Source organism: Garra rufa, chromosome 13 (genome assembly GCF_049309525.1).
Source record: "Garra rufa chromosome 13, GarRuf1.0, whole genome shotgun sequence".
Classification (NCBI taxonomy): Eukaryota; Metazoa; Chordata; class Actinopteri; order Cypriniformes; family Cyprinidae; genus Garra; species Garra rufa.
The window spans coordinates 7,442,145-7,454,332 of NC_133373.1; the positions used below are offsets into that span (position 1 = coordinate 7,442,145).

Consider the following 12,188-nt stretch of genomic DNA (forward strand, 5'->3'; position numbering starts at 1 on the left):
ATTTAATGTCCATAACACCTAAAGTACTTTTTTTTTTCTAAGTAGCTTAATAGGCAATATCGCTGAGTTTAATCTGCGGTTTATTCCGATTTAATGCGAGACCTCATCAGAATGTCTTTGTAAAGCCTGAACGAGATTGATCCTCATGCTTATGTATTCTTAGGTAGCAAACAAGCTAAACATTTAGTCAAATTCAGTGTTGTTTTAGTATTATTTGTGACTCTGAACCACAAAACCAGCTATAAAGTAAACATTTTTTGAAATTCAGATTCATTACATGTTTGTTAGGATAGGACAATATTTGACTGAGATACAACTATTTGAAAACCTAGAATCTGAGGGTGCAAAAAAATCTGCTAGTTCTTAGCAATGCATATTACTACTCAAAAATTAAGTTTTGATATATTTACAGGAAATTTACAATATATATTTATGGAACATGATCTTTACTTAATATCCTAATCATTTTTGGCATAAAAAATGTATAATTTTGACCCATACAATGTATTTTTGGCTATTGCTACAAATATACATGTGCTACTAAAACAGGTTTTGTGGTTCATGGTCACATATATGATTGTACTATTTATATTTAATATTTTTTTTATTTATTAATATTTTCAGTTTTCATTTTATGTTTACAGTTTAAATGTTTTGTTTTGTGCTTCCACCATTTTTTATTAACTTTTTCAAAAAAAAAATGTTTATTTTATTTAGCTTTAATTTTTATTTCAGTTTAAGTATAATATTTAGAAAGTTTTTCATCTAATATTTATATATTCTTTCAGTTTTAGTGTTATTTAAAGGGATAGTTCACCCAAAAATGAAAATCTTGTCATTAACTACTCTTGTTCCAAACCTGTAAGACCTTCTTTTACCTTCGGACACAACTTTTTCGTACTCCGATCCGAAAAAAATCTGAAAGCTTTCTGACCTTGCATAGACAGCAACGCAAAACATTCAAGGCCCAGAAAGGTAGTAAGGACATTGTTAAAATACTTCATATGGCATCGGTTCAATCTTAATTTTATGACAACAAGAATACGTTTTGTGCACAAAGAAAACAAAAATAACGTCTTTATTCAAAAAGTTTCTTATCTCGTGCATGCATCTTGGCACTTTTGTGAATTGAAGACTGACACAGAAGAGAAGAAATTATTGAATAAAGTCATTATTTTTGTTTTCTTAGTGCACAAAAAGTATTCTTGTTGTCATAAAATTAAGACTGAACCACTTGGACGTCACATGGACTATTTTAACAATGTCCTTACTACCTTTCTGGGCCTTGAACGGGTCAGTTGCCTCTCTGCTGGCTTAGAAAGCTCTTGGATTTCATCAAAAATATCTTAATTTGTGTTCCGAAGATGAACGAAGATCTTGCAGGTTTGGATTTTTTTGGCTGAACTATCCCTTTAACAATAATAGCACTGGTCAAGTCAGATCAGATTTTGAAGCTAGATATGTCTGTTCAATTTATAAATGCTTGAACATGATGTTCTTCTGTAATGATGTTAGCTGATGTGGTGTCTGCCAGGTGCATCATTGTCCATCTTCATATCTGGTTCTCCACAGGAGTGTTTCTTTTAAAAGAGTATAGCATTAACAATTGAGAATAAAATCCCCTTCCCCCAACACTGGAGCCTCTGGATCCTTCCATAGGGAAAAAATGTCAGTCTGGACTATATATCGTCTGTCTGGCATCTCCTTCTCCATTACATGTTGACTGTTGATCTTAGTGTAATAGTGTGTGGTCCAGTTGGGAGATTAATTTCACATGATCGTGTATCAAGATTTTTCCTTTCCACAACTCCCTTTAAAAGTATGCACTATGCAGGTGTCTTGGTGCGTGGGTGGAATACAGTAGTTAACAAGCCAGGAGATAATCAGGGTCTTTGGAAACATCTGTTTGTAGCTTATTAATCAGTCACACCTGGCTTGGAAGTGAGAGACAAGATGGGGATAGTTTATAAGGCTGATTGTTTGCAGGGTCAGTGATATGGTGCTCATTATTTGTCCAGATCTGTTAATTAATTCATAAAAATTCAATTCATGCATAAACTTAAATATACCTCTTCTATGATAAAGCTCAGGTTGTAAAATGTAAAATGGTGTGATTCCTCAAAAATATGTAATATTTCTGAATTAATAATTGATGAAATTTGTTAAAATACTTTTTTTATATTGGACAAATATATTTTAAAACACAATATTTAGGATTTTAGTTTTTTTTGTATGAAATTAATAATTTTATTCAGCACAGAAACATTAAATTGAAAAGCGACATAACATTACATAAAACTTTCTATTTTAACTTTTTATGCATCACAGAATGCTGTATCATGGTGTCCACTAAAATATTAAACACTGCAAAAAATGTTTTTTTTAACTTAGAGTTTTTGTCTTGTTTCCAGCCAAAATATCAAAACACTCTTAAATCTGAACAAGTAAAAATTATTTTAATAAGTCAAAATTAAGTGAGTTTTTGCTTAGAACAAGCAAAATAATCTGCCAATGGGGTGAGCAAAAAAATATTATTTCAATCAGAAAACAAGATTATTTTTCTTACCCTATTCAAGCAAAAACAAACTTAATTTTTACTTGTTTTTCTGAAAACAAGACAACAATTTTTACTCGTCTAGAAAATCCTTCTTGATTAGAATTTTTAGATACTTTGGCTGAAAACAAGAAAATCTAAGTAAGAAAAGCATTTTTTTTTTCTTGAGCAGCAAATCAACATATTAAAATGATTTCTAAAGGATCATGGGACACTGACGACTGGAATAATGATGCTGAAAATGAAGGATAAATAAGATTTTAAAATGTATTGAAACAGAAAAGAGTTATATTAAATTGTAATAATATTTCACTGTATAAGAGTTTTTACTTTTTGATCAAATAAATGCAGCCTTGGTGAGCATAAAAAAAACTTATTCTGAAAATCTTACTGACCCCAAAAAATTAAATGAGATGTTTTGTACAACAAGCTAACGTTCACATCTCCTAAAAATGTTTTTCTTTTCAGGGATGAACAATTGTGGTGCGTTTGGATAACTGAAGGAACAGAAAACATTTCATGTGAGAAGAAAACAATGATGACCTTGATCAGGGAACTCTGTTGTGGACGATTTTTGTACTTCCTCACAGTGGTCTCTTTGCCAATGTTCAGTGTCAGACCATAAGCAACAAACAGAGACACAGGGGGCCCGATCCGCTCATGCTGTTTTGGCTGGACTGTCCAGCTCTGTACAATGAAGAGACCCAAGCAGCAGTCACAGTCCCTCAGTTTTCTCAGCTTCTTCAGCCGAAAGCCCAAATCTGACCCCAGAATTGAGAAGCCCGCCGGGACTTTGAACAAGGAGGAAGTGGCCATTACTCTCACGCCCAATGAACACGAGCATGTGGAGCAAGTAAGACGACATCTACATTTATTCAGTAACCCATACATACGTTTCAGTTTTATCTCTGTATAAGAAGTTGCTTTAATGCTTCATTTCACTTGGTAGACACTTTCTTTCAGAAGCATCATGCCCTCTCAGATTCTTGAGCCAAGTGGGTTTTAAATACAGCTTTCAAGATAACTAACATAAAATAGTGTATTGCATAAAAATCTCATATGCCTAAAATTTGGTCAGTCTAATCAAGTCATACATTCACTCACTTTAAACTTTCATCATCTGTCAAACTTGTATGACTTTGTCCTCATGGAACACAAAAGGAAATGTTTATCAAAATGTGCAAGCTGCTCTTTTACATACAATTAGGGAGGCACCGAAATGAAAATTCTTCGTGTTTTTCCCCCGTGTATTTTGCCCATTTTTTTTTTCACCAGTGCATAAATTAAATAGCCAATATTTGCTTTTTACAGTTTTGTCTTGCTTTTCAAAGAAGAAAATCAATTACAAAACATTCACAAAGTTTAAAAATATTCATTTAACACAACATTTTTAACATTCTAGTAGACATTATAGCCTACCAACAAAGCACAATTTAACTTAAAATTAATAAGTTAGTAAAATAATATTCTTTGGCCATTTTTAAGACCCCCTTCCTGAATCAGATGTGTTTTTAATATACAAATAAATGCAGCCTTGCTGAGCAAAGGTGAATGTTATTGTAATTTGTGTTACTTTTCAATTTTATTTTACAGAACAACAGTAAAATTACAATACTAACATTTATGAATGTTGACTTTTATTTTGGCGGAAACCCGCTAAAAGACCTCAGTACTACTTTTTGCTGACAGCAGCAGATTTATGAATGATTCTCATCAAGCAGCGCAGATTTTCCTCACGCTTTGGACTTTGAACCCTGGCTAAGGAGCTTGTGCAGCGCTTTTAGAATAAATACAATTTGTGCGTGTATTAGACAACATAACGTTCTGTAGTTTATTTACTAATATTTTTTATTTATTTATTAATGGTACTAATGGCCATTTCGCAATTTCAGTCATCATACAGTATCCAGCAACAACCACCCCTTTCTCTTCTCATGGAAGACATGCGATACGATACTAAACAGTCTTGTGCTGTCTGTGCTTGTAATGATTTTTGCATTTTTCTCAGACAGTTTTAAATGCTTTCACACTGCCTAAATGTTTGCTGCATTCGCTGCGCCTCTATTTGATCACATCACGTCATTGTTTGGTATAATTTACTTGGCCTTTTTGCTTATTTGGCCGAACACCGAAAGAGATTTATTTTCTATTTTTGGCTGAATAATTTCAGTTGCCGAACATTCAGTGCATCCCTACATACAATGGAAATAAGTCTACCCACAATGAATGGACATTTAGGCCGCCATATGGACCACTTCCAGTGGGGCACCATAGTGTTCAAAATGATTGGAAAAATTATATCCATGACGTTCCTTTCCCTTCCCCCCACACCATTTTATCTAATTTGTTTTACTAGGAGTGTCTTATTTGTCCTATTGCCAAGAAACAGAGTGGTTAGACTGTGGCATTTTATAATTTGATGAAACACACAATTTTCATCAAGCTACACTTAAAAAAACAGTCAAATCTTCAGTTTAAAAATGGTAGCTGTGTTTGCCAGAACTATACTGTAAAAATATGGTAGCAACATTTTAGGTTTTACAGATTGAACTTAAATCTCTTCCATCTTTGTTTGACCTTCTAACTCTAGCACTCTCATCTTGTCATCCAAGATGTTCATGTCTTTCTTTCTTCAGTCGTAAAGAAATGGTGTTTTTTGAGGAAAACATTTCAGGATTTCTCTCCATATAGTGAACTTCTATGGTGCCCCCGAGTTTGAACTTCCAAAATGCAGTTTAAATGCAGCTTCAAAGGGCTCTAAATGATCCAAGCTGAGGAAGAAGGGTCTTCTCTAGCGAAACGATCTGTTATTTTCTAAAAACATTTACAACTTATATACTTTTTAATCTCAAACACTCGTCTTGACAAGCTAGACAAGACGAGCATTTGAGGTTAAAAAGTATATAAATTGTTATTTTTTGTAGAAAATAACCCATTGTTTTGCTAGATAAGACCCTTCTTTCCTCGGCTGTGATGGTTTAGAGCCCTTTGAAGCTGCATTTTGGAAGTTCAAACTCGGGGGCACCATAGAAGTCCACTATATGGAGAGAAATCCTGAAATGTTTTCCTCAAAAAACATAATTTCCTTTCGACTGAAGAAAGAAAGACATGAACATCTTGGATGACAAGGGGGTGAGTACATTATCTGTACATTTTTGTTCTGAAAGACTCCTTTAAGACTTGCACTTTCTAACTGCTCTATTCTTTTTGCATTCTATTTATTTGTTTTCTTTTTATTTATTATATAATTAACAAAAATGTGTTCCATGTCGCTTTAAGAGCGGCAGAACTGCTGCCGATTGTCATTAAATGGGCAGTTCTAAAAAAAAAAAATGACTCACTCACTTGTTGTCCCAAACCTATTAAATTTTTTGTTGTGCCCACCCCTAGCTTGTGCTATTCTGTTTCTATTCTATCTGTTTTCTATTTATTATATACTTAAAATATTATATACTTAATAATAAAAAAAAAATCTGCTACATGTACTGCAGTAGGCTAACTGAGACTTGTCATAGCACTTCCATATCATCGCTCTTTTGTTGATTTTGATTGCTTCCATTGTCCTCATTTGGATAAAAGCGTCTGCTAAATGACTAAATGTAAATTTACAGTAAAGTCCTATGTTTCATTAAATGATATAATGTTAATATACCAACCTATTGAAGTACTATCTATTTCTGAAGTAATCTGTTTCCTTTATAATACACTTAGAACCAGCAAACAAAAAGATGGTAATAAGAAAGCCATAAGAAGAATCAATGTTCATAACAAACAACTTTTCCACAAACTGAGGTAAATATATAATACACTGCCATTCAAAAGTTTGGGATCAGTAAGATTTTTTAATGTTTTTTGCTTTTGTGCTCATCAAAGCTGCATTTGATCAAAAATGCAAAAAAAAAGCAAAAAAAAAACAGTAATATTGTGAAATATTTTTGCAATTTAAAATAATGGTTTTCTATTTTAACATGTTTTAAAATATAATTTATCCCCGTGAGACAAAGCTGAATTTTCAGCATTATTACTCCAATCTTCAGTCTCACATGATCCTTAAGAAATCTTTCTAATATACTGATTATTTATCAATGTTGGAAACTGTTGTACTGATACTTTTTTCAGAATTTTGTAAGGAGTAGAACTGTGTTTATTCAAAGCAGAAATGTTTTGTAAAAAAAAACAGTACTGTTCAAAATTTCAGGGACAGTATACTTTTTCTTTTTTTTTTCTTTTTTTTTTTTGAAAGACATTAATATTTTTATTCAGCAAGGATGTGTTAAACTGATAAAAAGTGATGAAGTAAAGAAAACATTGCTATTCTTTTTGATTTTTTATTCATCAAAGAATCCCGAAAAAGTGTCACAGGTTCCAAAAAAATATTAAGAAGCACAACAGTTTCCAACATTGAAAATAATCAGCATATTACAATGATTTCTGAAGGATCATGTGACACTGAAGACTGGAGTAATGATGCTGAAAATTCAGCTTTGTTTCCAAAGGATACATTATATTTTAAAATATATTAAAATAGAAAACTCTTATTTTAAATTGTATTAATATTTCACAATATCACAGTTTTTTTCTGTATTTTTAATTAAATAAATGCAGCCTTGGTGAGCACAAGAGAGTTCTTTAAAAAATAAAAAATAAAAAATCTTGATCCCAAACTTTTGAATGGCAGTGTATATGTACAGTGCACAGTGTCATACACACAAATACAAAACACCATCATGCTAATATGCATGACGCTAAAATAACAAACATGATTTTTTACAACATAAACCTTACTGTACAGTACATAAAATATACATCAATTTATAGCTTTTCACAGCAAATTATAAAATGGCTTATTCTTTTGCACTTTCAAAAAACTACAATACATAAAATGCCCAATTAGGTTTATTTCAGTTTTTCCTTTTATATAGTAAGTCAACTTACCGTTAACAAATTAACAGATTTGTACCGTGGCATTTTTACAGTCTTTCACCATTAAAATTACAACCATTTTTACAGTGAAACTTATCTTCATTAGACTGAGAAAAAGTCACACAACTTTCATTACTGCCCTCAGTCATTTTGTCTTTCCTCTCAGGACCGGGCTCACAGTGATGTTGGATTAGAGGGCGTTAGGGATGGAGGAGATCCTGGGAAAGGGGAAGGAGGTGGAGTGGGAGATGACGAGGGAGGTGCGGAGTGTGGGAGCAGCGGCTCAATGGGTGTACTGTCCTTGTCCTCCTCCAGTCAGGAGCAGCTGCTGGAGCACCTGGTCGAGTGCCCGCTCTGCCTCCTGAGTCAACCACGCGGCCACTTCCCTCGCTTGTCCTCCTGCCAGCATCGTGCCTGCACCGACTGTTTGCGCCAATACCTACGCATCGAGATCTCAGAGAGCCGCGTGGGTATCGCCTGCCCGCAGTGCCCTGAAGCTCTGGCTCTGCCCGATGTCCGTGCCATCCTGGATGACGGTGCGCTGCTGGAGCGCTTTGAAGAGTTCCAGCTGCGCCGCTTTCTGGCTGCTGACCCAGACACGCGCTGGTGCCCGGCACCAGACTGCAGGTTAGCACATAAATGTGAATGATGAAGCACAGCCACCATTGTACCATCCTCATCTTCAGGTGCCATTACAAAGGGATATATTTACACCCTGCACTTGACATAGACTATCAGTGAAAAGTTTTTAGACGGTAAGATTTTTAAAGTATTTTTAGTCTCTTCTGCTCACCAAGCCTGCATTTATTCGATCTAAAATACAGCAAAAGCAGTAATATTGTGAAATATTTTTTTTACTATTTATAACTGCTTATATTTTAAATATATTTTAAAATGTAATTTATTTCTGTGATTAAAGCTAAATTTTCAGCATGATTACTCTAGTCTTCAGAGTAACATGATCCTTCAGAAATCATTCTAATATGCTGATTTTTTTGTATTTAAAACAGTTGATATCAGCATTTATCTGAAAATAAAAAGCTTTTGTAACATTATACACTATAACAATCAAAAGCTTGTAGTCAGTTTTTTTTTTTTTGAAAAAAATTATAGAAATTAATACTTTTATTTTGCAAGGATGCTTTAAATTGATCAAAAGTGATGATAAAGACATTTATAATCAGTGTTGTTTTTGACAACCATCTTAGATTTAGTCTTAGTCTTAGTCTTTTGGACTAAAATGCTTCTTAGTTTTAGTCAAATTTTAGTCACTTCTATATGTGATAGTTTTAGTCCAATTTTAGTCGACGAAAAGTCAAAAAGGTTTTAGTCTAGTTTTAGTCGACGAAAAGTCAAAAAGGTTTTAGTCTAGTTTTAGTCAAAAAAGGGAAAAAAGTAGTCTTTTAACAAATTAATGTAGGTCAGTAAGTATTTTACTGTTGGGTAGTGTCACTTATAAATTCTGAAAATAGCAGATCTATAGTTCAACACAATGTGAGCTTCCGGATCGACTATTTTCACCAATAATTACAATAATGAAGGAATGTTTTAGAACTTAAAAGACAAACAAGGATGGAATGCTAAAACGGCTTGCCATACTAGTATAGCAAAGAGTATTTAATGCTAAAACGGCTTGCCATAGCGTCAGATACTTCTTAGGTTTTAATTGGCATGCACAATAAGCGGAAATGTCATGCATTTTAAACGTCTGACGGACCACCCACTAACATTTTCGTCTATTCTCATCTCGTCAACGAAAACTCACACACGTCTCGTCATGTTTTAGTCATCAACGAGCCATTTTTATCTCGTCATCGTCTCGTTATCGTCATGAAAAAAAGTGGCGTCAACGAAATGATTTCGTCATCGTCATTGTTGACGAAAACAACACTGTTTATAATGTTACAAAAATTTCTATTTCAGATAAATGCTGTTCTTCTGAACTTTCTATTCATCAAAGGAACCTGAAAAAATTCTGCTCAGCTGTTTTCAACGTAAAAAACAAATAAATGTTTATTTTAGCAGCAAATCAGAATATTAGAATGATTTCTGACTGGAGTAATGATGCTAAAAATGCAGCTTAGAAATCACAGGAATAAATTACATTTTAAAATATATTCAAATAGACAACACTTGATTTATATAGCAAAAATGTTTCAGAATTTTACTGTTTTTGCTGTACTTTGGATCAAATAAATGCAGGCTTGGTGAACAGAACATTAAAAAACATTAAAAATCTTACTGTCCGAAAAACTTTTGACTGGTAGTGTATGATATTACTGTGCAAAAACATATGTATAACTGAATTTTTCACAACAATTTCTGGCATTTCCACAGAAAGTTTTAGATTTGTTTTGCTTATTTTTTAATCTGTAATTCAAATTTAAAGTGATAGAAAAAGTGCAAAGAATTTATTGTGACAAATTGTAACTTTAATTTAAAATATAAAGTACAATCTTAACTTTAGAATTTTACATTGTGGCCGATATCTGATCAATTACTTATATTAAAATTCTATACTATTTTGTTTAAACAATAAAAAATGTATATAAACGTATAATTAGAAATAAAATTGTATTTATATTTTAAATATTTAAAAAAATTAAATTAAAAAGTGAATTGCAACAAGTGAAATATAGATATGTTCATATATGTATATTCATTTTTGATTTGCCAAAGATCATATTTAAAATTTCATTAAATTTTGAGTTGAAAAATTTTGAAGTGAGCATCAGACAATGACAAAGGTCATTCAAATATAAAAATAGAAACGAAAAATTCAATATCTAAACATCGAAAAATATGGTACAGACACTGTACATTATGCATTCTCACTTGAAACTTTTTACAGTATGCTGCTAGGCGCAGTCGGTTAGATTGCTTTATAAATTAAACTTGCTGACATAAAAGAACCACATAATATTACTCAGTGGAATTGCTTGCTATAAACATAATTGCTAGTGAGAAAAAACTGTTTTATTCAGAACAAAATGAGTTTCCACATAAATAAAAAAAAATTTATCGTGCCAAATTGTAACTTTAATTTGAAATATAAAGTAGAATTTTAACTTAGGTGATAAAATTTGACATTATGGCCAATAAGTGATAAATGACTTATATTAAAATTCTATACTATTTTGTTTAAACAATACAAAATTAATATAAACATATAATTAGAAATAAAATTGTATTTATATTTTAATTATTAAATAAAACAAAAAATTTAAATCAGTTGTTTTAAAATGCCACATATATATAAATGTATATTTATTTTTGATTTGCCAGAGATTTTATTTAACATTGTCATTAAATTTTGAGTTGAAAGATATTGAAGTGAGCATCACACAATGACAAAGAAATTCAATATCTAAACATCGAAAAATATGGTACAGACACTGTACATTATGCATTCTCAATTGATACTTTTTACAGTATGCTGCTAGGCGCAGTCGGTTAGATTGCTTTATAAAACTTGCTGACATAAAAGCACCACATAATATTTCTCAGTGGAATTGCTTGCAAGAAACATAAATGCTAGTGAGTTTTATTTGAAACAAAATGAGTTCTCCTAGAAAATAACAAAACAAAAAAGTTTAATGTGGTCATACTCTTTTTGTTGCTGGTAGTTTCTCCACCAGCTTAGCCAAGGTGGCCCATCAGGAACTAGTTTGCTTGACAAACATGGTCTACTAGGTCATCCCCAGTCAAACCAGCTGATAGGTTTGCTGTACCCATCTAAACTAGTTTCAGCCAGCTAAGTATCTACCAGCTGTAGCTGGTTTTAACTAGAATCATTGAGTCACGCACGCGCTCCTCTGTGGTGCATTATGTATAGTTCTGGAGGCTTGTGTTAGGTTTCCTAATGGTAACCAGATCAGCATAGTGATGGGAACCTGTGGCTGTTTGCCATTTCTTGTCAACAGGATGGTATTAGGTGTCACCTGCAGTCTGTCCACATTGACCCAAGAGCATCCTCTCTCTTTACTACTGTGACTGAAGAGCAAAACAATAACGATGATAGCAGTGGCCACCACCATATGTGCTAGACGGTGCCATATGTTCACATATAAAATTATGTGTGGTTAACCTATTGATTACCAACGTGTTGTCACAATATAAAAATGACAAAAAGATAACAAAGATAACAGAATCATATCTTCTCATTTGTGACCCTGGACCACAAAACCAGTCTTAAGTAGCACAGGTATATTGGTAGAAATTGGCAAAAATACATTGTATGGGTCAAAATTATTGATTTATTTTTAGTGCTAAAAATCATTAGGATATTAAGTAAAGATCATGTTCCATGAAGATATTTTGTAAATTTCCTACTGTGAATATTTCAAAAATTAATTTTTGATTAGTAATATGCATTGCTATGAACTTCATTTGGACAACTTTAAAGGCGATTTTCTCAGTATTAAAGGAGTAGTTCACTTTCAGAACAAAAATTTACAGATGATGTACTCACCCGCTTGTCATCCAAGATCTTCATTTCTTTCTTTCTTCAGTCGTAAGGAAATTATGTTATTTGAGGAAAACATTTCAGGATTTCTCTCCATATAATAGACTTCTATAGTGCCCTCGAGTTTGAACCTCCAAAATGCAGCTTCAAAGGGCTCTAAACGATCACAGCCGAGGAAAGAAAGGTCTTATATAGCAAAACGATGGGTTATTTTTTTTTTTTAATTACAATTTATACACTTTTTAA

At 32.6% G+C, this 12,188-nt stretch overlaps 1 protein-coding gene across 3 annotated transcripts in view; it reads left to right on the forward strand.

Moving 5' to 3' along the window:
• The window catches only part of LOC141283171 (E3 ubiquitin-protein ligase RNF19B), a 30,910-nt gene that overhangs the window by 1,392 nt on the left and 17,330 nt on the right, over window positions 1-12,188 (forward strand). For all 3 annotated transcript variants that reach the window (XM_073816447.1, XM_073816448.1, XM_073816449.1), the window contains exons 2-3: window positions 3,023-3,407; window positions 7,644-8,104. In XM_073816447.1, coding sequence (XP_073672548.1) covers window positions 3,249-3,407; window positions 7,644-8,104 — 620 coding nt within the window. In that variant the 5' untranslated portion in view covers window positions 3,023-3,248. The remainder of the gene's footprint in view (window positions 1-3,022; window positions 3,408-7,643; window positions 8,105-12,188) is intronic.